This window comes from Phacochoerus africanus, chromosome 16 (assembly GCF_016906955.1).
Source record: "Phacochoerus africanus isolate WHEZ1 chromosome 16, ROS_Pafr_v1, whole genome shotgun sequence".
In the NCBI taxonomy this organism is placed as follows: domain Eukaryota; kingdom Metazoa; phylum Chordata; class Mammalia; order Artiodactyla; family Suidae; genus Phacochoerus; species Phacochoerus africanus.
This window is the reverse complement of record NC_062559.1, coordinates 718,514-731,643: the sequence shown is the minus strand read 5'-3', so window position 1 is coordinate 731,643 and position 13,130 is coordinate 718,514. Positions and strand designations below refer to the sequence as shown.

Here is a 13,130-nt window from a genome sequence, read left to right as displayed (position 1 = left end):
ACCATGGGAACAGTCACAGCCCCCCACCAACTGCCAGTGGGAACTCCATCTCACAGACCAGCGCCCCTCGAATGGGGGCGTGGCAGGCCGCTGTGAGAGACTCTGTCACAAAGCCACACACTCGTCACTTCACCTTCCCCCAGTCTTATAACAGGGCGGCCTGCGTGGGGGCAAAGGGCCTCTTCAGACTCCTCAGTGATCACCGGACCCTGGCTCTCAAGGACACCAACACAGACCCAGACGTCACCCTGGTCCACCAGCCACACGGGGCTTATGGGGCAGGTGCTCCAGCCGTCCCGTGGGTGTCCCCCAGTTCTGGAATGCATAGCTGGAACGGGGCACAGCCAGTGCGGCCCCACCTGGTTCCCTGACCTGCAGCCTGAGGCTCTCACCAATGCCACCGACACAGTCACAGACCAACTGCAACACCAGACCCTGGGGGGGGGCAGCAGAGGCTGACGGGAGCCGCCATCGAGGACTGGAAAGACCCGGGCTGATCCCACAGCCCGCCCCGTCCTGTCTGCAGAGACGCTAGACAGGTGGCCGCCCGCTGCAGGTGCGGTTCCTCTGCCGGAGCAGGGGGCACACCCGGTACCAGCCCCACGGCTCTACCTGCAAACGCTGCCCCACCAGGAGCGGCCATCAGCGGCACAGCCCTCGTCCTGGTCTGCTGCTCAGGGACCTGGGGACACTGAGGACACTGTGCTGACTGGCCCTGGTGAGCAGGAGGAGCCAGGGCCCACACCCATCGGAAAGACACGGCTCAGAGGGGCAGTGGCAGGCAGGGCACTGCTGGAGGCAGGGACCGGTGGGGCGGGCGGGGGTCACAAGCCCAGCCTGCGGACTCTGGAATAAACAGCTGATGTTCTCTGCGGGAAACTCCTCTCCTTTTAAGGAACTGCTCCTGGCCTGTGACTACACCCTTGACCGTGGGCCACTGAGGATCCAGGCGCTGGACTGGAACACGGGGACCCGGGCTTCAAACCGTTGTGTAGCTGACAGGCCCCGCGCTGGCCCGCAGCACCTGCCCCCACTGCTCCCCTGCCACCAGCCTCTCCAGCTCCTGAGACAGTGCGTTCAGCTCCTGAGGAGGGGTCTGCTTCTGCAGGACCCCAGACCTCCAAGGTCAAGGCACGAGAAAGGACACAGGCACCCATCTGGACCCAGCATCTGTCCCCACCGCCTGCCCTGGGGACATCATGCTCCACGCTCCACTCTGGCTCAGGCCAGACCCTGTGACAACCACAGACGACCCCGGTGGTTCTGCTCTGACCCAACCCAGTACAGCCGAGTCCCCTGACAACAGGAAGAGAAGGAATCAAGGAATCGGCGTGACCCTTCCCTGCAGGACCGCCCGGCGCCTCCCCGGCCTGGGGAACGTCCGGAAGGAGAAGCCAGCAAGTGCCATCCTCCTCTTGGAGCAACTCACAGCCCTGGGGGCGCGCTGGGGGGCGCAGGGGCCCAGAGGGGATGAGGGCGGCAGCCAGGGAGCCTCTCCCTCCCAGGCCAGTCCTGAGCAGGGCTGCTCAGAGCTTCACCCCCGGCTGCGTCTCGCGCACAAGGAGTGAGGACTTGGCACAGGAACAGGCGGAGGTATCACGGCCGGCGCTCCTACAACGCTACGTAATCTACGTGAATCATACGCAAGATGGTCAAACGTGAGGATTTCCATTCATTATCATTTTTTGTCTTTTTAGGGCCACGCCGGCAGCATATGGAAGTTCCCAGACTAGGGGTGGATTTGGAGCTGCAGCTGCCGGCCTACACTGCAGCTTGTGGCAACACCAGACCCTTAACCCACTGAGCGAGGCCGGAGATCAAACCTGCATCCTCATGGATACGAGTTGGGTTTTCCCCTGCTGAGCCACAACGGGAACTCCTCTTTATTGCACATTTTAAATGACCTTACCCCCGTGAAGCAAGCAGGTAGCAGGAATCTCCAAAGACAAAACTTAAGACAAAAACACCAGCGAGACAACCGTAAGTAGCAGCAAATTGGTTTCGCAAGGCTGGTCAGAGGCTGGGCTGGACGTGGCCACTGAGCCGTGCAGTCCACCCACAGCACCCGGGTCCAGGGCCAGCCCCTCAGCCCACAGGCCCTGCCTGCACCTCCGATGCTCAGCCGCCCTGGCGGAGCTGCCCTGGTCTGTGCCCAGGGACCACCTCCAACCCAAGAGGGGCCTCCGTGACCCAGGCCACCTGCTCCCCGCCCATCACGACACTGGCTGACTCAGTGTCTTCCTGACTCCACAGCACCAAAGAGGCTGAGCAAAGTGCCAACGCGGATCCGGCCCATGGCCGCGTACCTGTGCGGGAGAGCTTCTGCAGGGCGGCTGTCAGGTGCCGCAGGACCCCTGGCGACCCTTCATCGCGGTGTCTGTCTATCGCCTGACACCGTCCAAACACTCCATCTGTGAGGGGGAGGCAGAGAGGAAAGAGGTGAGAGGGGAGAGGGGCAGACAGGCCTCGCGGTCCCAGCTGCGCTCCCAGGCAGTGGGGGGGGGGGGGGGCCCGAGGGCCCCCAGAAGCAGAAGCGCTTGGAAAGCGGCAGTTTTGCTGCAAAGGAGCGCACCGTGAAAACCACAACGCACACACTGAGCCCCACGTAGCAGGTTTTAGTCTCCAGCTCGCCCTCCCCAGCCCTGCCTTTTTTCTAAGGTTCTGCCTGAGACGTTCACACTTTTGATGCAAAGCTTTGCGTCTGACCCTCCGGTGACCAGAAAGTCAGGGTGGGTTTTCCAGATGCACCCAGGACACCCAAGGGCATGAGCACCCTTTGCGCGGGAGGCAGGTGGCAGGTGGGCGGGTGGGGGGGGGGCGGCTTCTGAGAAGCAGAGGAGGCAGGGCCGAGGACACCCACTCGCGCGATGGGGACCCTTTACCCCGCTCTGGCCCTTTGTCTGAAATGACACGCTAAGCATCGACATCCTTTGTAACTCGCACCTTCTAATTAACATGGGCCCTAATTAGTCTTTATTGGAGGAATTGTTCACTTTGAAACACGCTTCCTGTGGGGGCTTCGAACATTCAAATCACCACCTTGGGTACAAAAGGCTAATTCAGGGCCCAGGGCCTCACAGGGCGGCATCTGCAGCTTCTGGCTGGGCCGGGAAAGCGGGTCCATTGTTCCCGCGGAGCTGGAGAGAGCTCTTCAAATGCAACCCATTTAATTAGCAGGAGCGCCGTTGCCCAGCGCCAGGCTGCTCTGTAATTGCTGGTCAGATATCACACGCGTGCCTCAGGCCAGCAGCCCCGTGGGAGCGGCAGAAAATCATCGAAAGTAGCACAGGCGCCTCCTGGATTTCCAGGGGCCTCTGCAAAGCCCCAGGAGTCCAGAGGTGACCTGCCTTGCTGCTCCAGCAGGTGACAGGGCCAGCAGGGACTTCAACCTTCCGCCTTGCGCGCCGGCCCCTCTGTCTGAGCTGCCACCATCCAGCCAGCGATGCTGGTAGCTGTGTCTCTGAGGGAGGGTCCTGTCCCTGCCGCCCCCTCCCCCCACCAACAGGACGGATGGTCTGCCCGACCTGCTCTCAGGCCCTGCGCTCCTCAGTCTTCCATTTCGAAGCTCTCGGTGTCTGCAGGGGGTGGGGGGCAGTGGGGGGTGCAGGGGGGAGGCGGTGACAGGGGAGCTGGTACTTTGTAAATGGAAAAACCTGGAGAGCAGGCATTGGAAGGGGCAGCCTGCTGGTCCGACCCCACACTTTACAGACGAGAAAACCGAGGCCCCTCCCGGGAGGGGGCAGCAGCTGAGCCGGGAGGCAGCAAAAATCAGGTCCTTATCAGCCGCAGCCAAACGTCCGAGGCCACCTCCCTCGGGAAACCCCCTCACTCCGGCTGTCACGGAGGAAAATGGGCAAAGACATCTCGCGCCAGGGAGCATTCCGAGGAAACCAGCCCTTTCTGCAGTTAAAGCCTCGTCCTTTAAATTGGGCTTGGGGCCTCCAGGGTGAGCCTATTCTAAAAAAAAATGTGAATTAGGTTTTCTGGAAACCCGTCTTTTAAACACATATTTAGGACATATATACGACATAATGCTTTCAGGTTAGTTCCAGCGAGTGACGGGTTTTCATGGGTAGAAAGCCGAGGTTAACCCACCATGGATCCCCTTTGCTCGTGAACCACAGCCACGGATGACCAGAGACGGACACTGTTCCCGGGGCCCTCTTTTCATTAACAAACTTGATTGTTCAGAGCCGTGTTGGGTTTACGGTAAAATTAAGAGGACGGTACCCAGAGGTCCCCGACACCCCACCCCGCCCCATTCGCCACCTCCCTGTCACGTGGTCCATCCGCTACAGCGGACGAGCCCACCCCAGCGCATCCTTCTCACACAGAAGCCACGGTCCACCGAGGGTCCCTCGTGGCGACGCGCGTCCTATGGGCTTGAGCGGATGTATAGCGACGTACCCACGGCCCTGAAAATCCTCCCTCTCCACCTATGCACCCTCAGGCCCCCACTCAGGCAACCCCTGATTTTTTTTTCCACCCTCTCCATAAATGTGCCTTCTCCCGAGGGTCACGTGGTTGCATCCCTACAGTGTGCAGCCTTTCCAGACTGGCTTCTTCCACTCAGTGACATCCATTGAAATTTCCCCCATGGTTTTTGGAGGCCTGATAGCTTGTTTCCTTTCAGGGCTGAGCACCCCTCCACCAGTTTACTAACCTGCTCACCTGCCAAAGGGCATCCTGGTTGCCTCCAAGTTTTGCAAGAATAAAGAACAAAGGGCAAAGCCGCTACAGACATCCATCCACGTGCAGAGTGGGGGTTTTTGTTTTGTTTTCGTTTTGGAAATACAGTCGATTTACAGTGTTGTGTTAATTTCTGCTGTGTATTTACACGCACACACACATTCTTTTTAAAATATTCTTTTCCAGGAGTTCCCGTCATGGCACAGTGGTTCACAAAGGCGACTGGGAACCATGAGGTTGCAGGTTCGATCCCTGGCCATGCTCTGAGGGTGAAGGATCCAGCGTTGCCGTGAGCTGTGGTGGAAGTGGCAGACATGGCCCGGATCCCGTGTTGCTGTGGCTCTGGCCTAGGCCGGTGGGTACAGCTCCGATGAGACCCCTAGCCTGGGAACCTCCATATGCCGCGAGAGCAGCCCAAGAAATGGCAAAAAGACAAAAAAAAGTTTTTTTAAATTAAAATTAAAATATACATATTCTTTTCCGTGATGGTCCATCACAGAACACTGAACACAGCTCCCCGTGTACACAGCAAGACTTCATTGTTTACCCCCCGTGTGTGATAACTCACATCTGCTGACCCCAAACACCCACTCCATCCCTCCCCCAAGCCCCTCGCCCTTGGCAACCCCAAGTCTGCTCTCCACGTCCGTCTGTTTCTGGTCTGTAGACGGGTTCGTCTGCATCATATGTTAGATCCCACATGTAAGTGATATCATATGGTACTTGTCTTCCTTTTCCTGACTTACTTCACTTAGTCTGGTGAGCTCTATGTCCATCCACACTGCTGCAAATGGCATTATTTCATTTTTATTTGATTTGTTGTTGTTTTCTTTAGGGTTTTTTAGGGCCGCTCCTGCGGCATAGGGAGGTTCCCAGGCTAGGGGTCCAATCGGAGCTGTAGCCTGCAGCCTACACCACAGCCACAGCAATGCGGGATCCGAGCCGCATCTGTGACCTACCCCACAGCTCACGGCAACACTGGATCCTTCACCCACAGGGCAAGGCCAGGGATTGAACCCGCATCCTCGTGAATACCAGTCGGGTTCGTTAACCGCTGAGCCACCATAGGAACGCCTATTTCATTCTTTTCATGGTTGAGAAGTGTCCCATTGCGTATAGGTACCACATTTTCTTAATCCAGTCATCCGTTGATGGACATTTAGTTTGTTTCCGTATCTTGGATACTGTAAATAGTGACGCTATAAGAATGCAGGTGCATGCATCTTTTTGAATTACAGCTCTCTCTGGATAGACAGCCAGGAGTCGGGTTGCCGGCTCATATGGTAATTAGATCCCTAATTTTCTGAGCCCCCCCCCCACGGTTCCCCACAACGGTTGCACCACTTTACATTCCCACCAACAGTGCAGGAGTGTTCCCATTTCTCCGCAATCCCCCAGCATTTATTATCTGTGGCTCTTTTGGGTGATGGCCGTTCTGACTGGTGTGAGGCAGCAGCTCCCTGTAATTTCGATTTGCATTGCTCTAACAGTTAGCAATGTTGAGCATCTTTCCATGGGCCTCCTGGCCGTCGGTCTGTCTTTGGAGAAATGTCTGTTTAGGTCTCCTGCCCATGTTTTCGTTGGGTTGTTTGGTTTTTGCCGTTGAATCTGTATTAGCTCTTGGTGTGTTTTGGAAACGAAGCCCTTGTCACAAGGCTTGCAGATGTCGTTCCCCCCCCCCCCCCCATCTGCAGACTGTCTTCTCACACTGATTACAGCTTCCTCTGCTGTCCAGGAGCTTCTAGGTTTGATGAGGTGCCATTTGTTTATTTCTGAACTTCTTTGCCCTGGGTGACGGGCCCAAGAAGACATGGGTACGATTTACATCAGAGGACGTTCAGCTGACGTTCTCTTCTAGGAGTTTTATGGTGTCATGTCTTATATTTGTCTTTAAGTCATTTTGAGTGTATTTCTTATGGGGAGAGGGTGTGTCTGAATGTCGCTGATGCATACAGAGCTGTCCAGCTCTCCCAGCACCACCTGCTGCAGAGACTTTTTCCCGTTGAATATTCTTCCGATGCAGGTTTTGTGTGGACGTGTTTTCAGCTCCTTTGGGCGGCAAACACCAAGGAGCAGGATGCTGGGTCGTGCGGTGTGAGTGTGTTGAGTTTCGTAACTAACCGTCCACTTTTCCACCACCGTGGCTGCACCGCATTGCAGGCTCACAAGCACTGAATGAGCATTCCTGTAGCTCCACACCCTTGCCAGCATTTGGTGCCGTCAGGGCCCTGGATTTGGGGCGCCTCGTAGGTCTGTGGTAGGATCTCACTGTTGGTTTACCCAATGCATTTTTCAACAATGTCATGTACCTTTATCTCCACATTTAAAGGGCATCCAGGTATATATGCGTGCGTACATAGTTTGTGTATGCATGTGTGTGCGGTTACACGTGTGTCGGCGTGTGTCCATGTATGTGGCCGCATGTGTGTCTGCCTACATGTGCATGTCTGTGTATGCATGTCTGTTGGGTGTGTGCCTAATACCTGTTCTTGTGTGTATGTGTGGACAGGTGTGTGCATTTGTGTCCCCGTGTGTGGCCATCTGTTTAACGGCCAAACTCACCATGAGAACAGGGCATCTGCTCTTGCAGCCTCATAAACTCATTCTGGGAACGTGCTGCTCACGCCACCGCCCCAGAAACCCGAGTCCCCCATTTGGTATTCCACAAATGACGTCACCACTTTGTTCCCAACTTCCCCTGGAGGCCAGTGTGACCCGCTCCCCAGCACGCCTCTGGGCCCACCACCAGCTTGTGCAGCCCTCCTGCTCTCCTGCTCCATGCTGCCCCCTGACCTCCAGGGACACAGCCCTGCTCCGACGTAGCACTAGGTGAACAGGCAGCAGCACCACGGGACCTGCGCTGCGGCACAGGTGCACTGCACAGGCTGTGCTCTCGTGGAGCTTCCAGCCTCACCACGCAGATGGGCAGAGAGCCACCAGCTACACCCAACGATCACCTCAACTGGGACGTGGGGACAGGACGGCTGTGGGGACATCCTGCAGGCTGAGGACCCAGACAAGCAGCAGCCGGTTGGGCTGGGACATCTAAGGGGCAGAGTTGTGACAGGGGGGACGAGGGAGCACTGCCAGGCTGGAGAGCAGCATCTGCAGAGTGAGGGGAGTGACCGTGGCTGGGGCTCTGGGACCAAGGGGGACAGCGGTCCAAGGCTGGAGGGAGCCAGGCAGGCAAGGCAGGAGGGAGGGTGTGGGAGGCCAGGCCTTTCTCCCAGGGGGCTGCAGGGAGGCTGTGGGGCTTGGGGGGAGGGGGCTGCAGGGACTGCAGGTGGGGGTGCTTTCTCCCTCGGGGGTGAAGGGAGCCGCCTGTGCAGGGGAGGGTGGCTCCAGCCTGGGGCTGTGGAGATGGAAGAACTGGACAGATCAGCAGCCTTTTCAGAGGTAAGCCCACAGGATGTGATGCTGCCCAGCTGCAGACTGGCCTGTCCAAGGGTCTGTGGCCCGGGGAGGCTCTGGGGTCAAGGGGACATTGTGGGAGGCGGCCCATGGAATGTGCGTTTGTCCAGGGCACTGACAGGGCCATCCTGGGCCCAGCTGGCAGAAGTGGGCAAAGAGCGGCATCCTTCCAGCAGCCTCTGCCCCAGCACTGCCCACGGGCCTCCAGTGGGGCGGGACGGCGAGCTTCCACGGGGACATCACTGCCCAGGCCTCTGTGGGACAGACCGCAGCAAGCACAGATGCAGGCCTGGACTTAAAACGCCAACTTGGTGACCCCCGTGGAGTCCGAGGCTGTCCCCACACCCCCCTTATCTTGTAGAGCTTTAGTCTGAGTCCCCACTGGCCCCAGGGATCAGAGAGAGGACGGTTCTTGAGACGGAAGGGCCCTGAGAAAGCAACCCCGCGGCCGACCCCAGTTCTGAGGGGCGGGGATCCTGCTTGGCGACAGACAGCTCTGCTTCCCAGGCTAATCGCGACAGACAGCTCTGCTTCCCAGGCTAATCGCCTCCCGGAAGGAAAAACACCAAGTTCTTGGCTGGCTTTTTGGAGGCAAGTGAAGAAGCTGCTTGTTTATCTTGTCTGCTCGTCTGTTTGAACCAGCATCCTTGGAGCACGTTCCCACAGGCAAAGGTCATGTTCACTCATAAACATCACTGTCCCCTCCACGCTGACACAGGCCTGTCCCAGCTCCCTCCTCCTGGGCCAGCGCTCCCAGACTCACCGCGCCTCAGTCTGTGGCAATGCCTGCCCCCCCCACACACACACTCCCAGGATCCCCACATGCAGGTCGCGCACACACACACACACACACACACACACTCCCAGGATCCCCACATGCAGGTCGCGCGCACACACACACACACACACACACACTCCCAGGATCCCCACATGCAGGTCGCACACACACACACACACACACACACACTCCAGAATCCCCACATGCACGCTATACACACACACACTCCCAGGATCGCTCTGCTGGCAGCACACCTGCTCCCCACCCGCCCGGCTAGGGTGCCTGGTCAGCTCCCAACAGATCAGGTTCACACTGGGCAGCTCTGGGCTGCCTCCTTAATTTTTGTTGTTAGAGGAAAGCAGAATATAATTAAAAGTCGTCAGGGTAAACTCCCGGCTGAAATGACACCAGAACGGTCGCGCACACGTGGCGCTGCCCAGGCAGCCTCTTGTGATGAACAGACAGACTGACTGTGTGTGATTGTGCCTGTGCGCCGGCTGCGGGGACGGCGGGGGTGGGGAGCATACGCAGGAGAGAACACCCAGCCGCACAGAGCACAGCCTGCACCGAGCTCCTGCTTCCTTGGAGGAGCTGGGTCTGTGCCCCGGCGACAACACTGAAGAAAGCGAAAGTTGGAGTTCCCACCGTGGCTCAGTGGTTAACAAATCCGACTAGGAACCACGAGGTTGCGGGTTCGATCAGGCCTCGCTCAGTGGGTGAAGGATCCGGCATTGCCGTGAGCTGTGGTGTAGGTTGCAGGCGCCGCTTGGATCCCCCGTTGCTGTGGCTGTGGCGTAGGCGGGCGGCTACAGCTCCGATTGGACCCCTAGCCTGGGAACTTCCACTTGCCACAGGTGCTGTCCCAGAAAAGACAAAAAAGCCAAAAAAACAAAAAACAAACAAACAAACAAAAACAAAAGCAAACCCCATCGGGGGCATCCTCGAAACCGCTGCTAGCTAGAAGCAGGAGGTGCCTCAGGAGGAGCCCAGCCATGCTGAGCCTCTCTGGTCCTCGGGGGTTTAGGGTGTGAGTTTTGTTAATTCCTGAAAAGAGCAGGGAGGAACCAAGTGATCCAAACCCCTCTCCCAATTCTGAAATTCCAGATGGTGCACAACCAACCAAAAAATAGAAGGCAGCTTGCAGGAGAGGAGTGTGCAGTTGAGCGGGGCTCCTGTGCCAGCGGCGTCTCCCTCCACTAGAGGGCGCCGCCCGGGAGAAAGACCTTTAAAGACGAGGAAGCCAAGCGCCCACTGTTGCCTGGCTGCAAGCTCAGGGCTCCCCCCCCACGAGGCCGCTCTGCCCCCAGGCCAGGCCGTCCTGTCACCGGCACTGACACCACCAGGCTTCCGCTTCTGGAATTTCAGTGGCGTTCTCCTCTCTTTCCTTGGAGGTGACAGATTACCCAGCCAGCTGGCCCCACCTCCAGGTCCTGGCAGCCAAGGGCACTCAGCAAACGTCACCACGGGAGCTCAGGCCCCGCTGCCGCTGCTGTCTGCCCCGGGCCCACCGATGAGAGGGGGAAGGAGGGGCGGCTTCTCTGTGGCCCCCAATCTCCCCCCACGGGCAGCCCTCCCTCCAGCCCGTTGCCAGGTAACCAGGCCGCTCCTCTTATCAGCGCCACGGTGCCTGTCTATTCAGCCGGGAACAGAAAGGCCTGGCACTGGGGGCTGCAAGCAGCACTGAGGAACAGGGCACATTCCATGGGACACGGGAACACAATCTGTCAGCCTCGTCTTATCTGGACGGTGACAGTTATTCAGAAAGAGCCACATCCCTCGATTACCTCCGCGCCCACTCCTGTTCACCCACTGAGAGGGTCTCGCCCACTTTCCAGGGGTGGCCGGGGGTGGGGGACACAGACTGGCTATCAGGTTTATCCCAGGGCTCCCTCTCCTTCCTTCTCCCTCCCCCCCCCAACCCCTCTCCTCTCCCAGACTTAAGGTGGCTCCTCAGAATGAAAGGTCCCACCTGCTGAGTGACCCACATATGTGCCCTCAGCCCAGGCTGGACACAGCACAGCCCTGAGTCTGGTGACCCCCAGGTATGCACCTCAGGAGGACCCCCAACCAGCAGCCGTCCCCCCACTGGGCCTCCTGCCTCCCTCCCAGCGCTGCTGGAACACCACGACCGGGTGGGTGGTGGGAGCACGTTCAATGGGGACCGAGTGTCCATCTGGGAAGGTGAGGTGGATGGGGGCGAGGCTGCCCAGCAATGTGACTGCACTTAAAGCCACAGAGCCGCCCACCCCAAAGGCTAAATAAATGCCAAGTGTTATGGCATATAAAGTTTACAATCTCCTAAGAGCAAGAACAAGCTCAGCAAATGAATGAGAAGCCACATGGGAGAGAGAGGTGCCCACCTGGAGGGGGTGACGGGAGACAGGCCCGCAGACTCGCCAGGCTGCGAGTTCGCCCGCACCGTGTGTCCGTGTGTCCGGCGGGAGAGCTGCCCGGGGGCGGGGAGTCCGGCGGTTCTGATGCCGCGATCCGGAACCCTGGGCAGGGCCGTTCACGTGCGGGTCGAAACGCCGTCATCGAAACCCAAAACCTCTTTAGAGACAAGCGAAGCCCGTGGAGGAGCTCGTGGCTTAACTTTGAAAGTGTCGTGGTTTTGACTTGGACAAGGTCCCTTCTCGGGAGGGCTTGCAATGAAGGGATTTACAGAAGCAACTTCATCGGGCTGCCTGCTGGCCAAGAGACCTGGGCGAGGCCGATGGCGGGTCCCGACCCTGCCAGAACCCGGTCGGACCTTCTGATGAAGAGCGGCCGGAACCAGGAGGCTCCTCCAGACCAGGGCAAGGGCGGCCTTCCCCCGTTTCCATCAAAAGGACCAAGTTCGGCAACTCTCTACGATGCTCCCTCAAAGACTAAAAAATAACAATGCCTGTGAACCAACATGGATCACCCTTAATTACTGCGCTGCAGCCACGGCTATTTAAAAACCAAGCTTAGAGGAGAGCTGACAAACAGTAATGAGCAGTGATGCACACATGGTATTGTAAATGGAGGATAATGAAAGCAATTTATTTGAAAATTAAAATATGATTAAGAATGGCAGCTGTGCAAGAGCCCAGATGCCCAAGCGAAGGGACGTGCAGCCAGCTCTCATTAACCGAGGGCCTGGGGACATCGCGCTCCTTCCTCTGACAGTTTTAATATCGAGGAACCGCGCTAATAGATGGGTGTCCTCTCGGAACCCAAGGCCTGGGAGCATACAGGGCGCCCTGCCCGGCAGGGGCCTCGCCAGACGAGCTTGACCGAGCAGCCCTCCCAGCGCACGGCCCCCAGGACGCCGTGGACACCCGTGACAGAATCCTCCTGAGGGCTGGGCTCGCGTTCTGGCTCTGCAACCGAAGGAGCCGCACGATCTGGAGTGGGCCTGAGCTCGGCTCAGGGGCTGACAGCCAGTCCTGAGCCGTCCAGGGAGTCAGGCCAGGGGACCCTCCGGTAGGTCTGGAGGCAGGTGTGGATGTGGAAGCACCGAGAGACTGGCCCCTGTGGTCCCCACCCTCCCCACAGATGAACCCACGCGGGCCTCAGGAAGGTGGCTTCCCAGGCATTCACTGGCACAGGGCCTGGGCCCCTGGTATCTCCAGCCGGCACGTCCAGGGCCGTGTTCCCAGCAGCGGCGGCCCTGAGCACCCCTGCCCCCACTGGCCTCCTGCCGCCCAGGCCCTGCTCCCCCTCATCTACTGGGGCCCTCCTTCCTCGCTCCCTGGGTACCGGTCACCCCGTGTCCGTGCTGCCTGGCCACATCTACTCTGGCACACAGCTGAAGACCCAGCCCCAGACGGGGGAGGTGAGAAAGGCCCAGTCCCCACTGTCCTGAGCTCTTCTCAGGGCGCTGCAGGACACCCCTCTGCCCGCCAAGGACACCGCTGCAGATCCTAGAGATGCCCACCCAGCCTCACCAAAGGTCAGAGCACCCCAAGGGGCCCAGGGCAAGAAGGCTGGCGGGATGAGCGCACCCTCTCCCCTCCTCCCTCCCTTCTCCCCTCCCTCCCCCTCCCTCCGCCTTCCCTCTGGGGTCTCTCTCTCTCTCTTAATCTCACAGGCTTCGATGTCACCTGTCACGAAGGAGGTGCAAACAACAGCGGCCCAGTGCTTTTGCCCCAGGGCTTGGCAGAGGGTTTTGTGAGACACTGGTTCTGGCTGCTGCAGGGTGACAGTCCTTCCTCAAACTAAATCCCGATTGTTAGGAAGCGTGTAAGGGGGACATACCCTTTCCGAAGGACAACCCCGCAACTTTCTC

The 13,130-nt window shown here is 58.6% G+C and overlaps 1 protein-coding gene across 1 annotated transcript in view; it reads right to left on the bottom strand.

Annotated features, from left to right (window-relative positions):
- PTPRN2 (protein tyrosine phosphatase receptor type N2) overlaps positions 1-13,130 on the bottom strand; it is a 711,364-nt gene that overhangs the window by 549,548 nt on the left and 148,686 nt on the right. Inside the window, exon 3 of the mRNA XM_047763645.1 lies at positions 2,307-2,411. Coding sequence (XP_047619601.1) covers positions 2,307-2,411 — 105 coding nt within the window. The remainder of the gene's footprint in view (positions 1-2,306; positions 2,412-13,130) is intronic.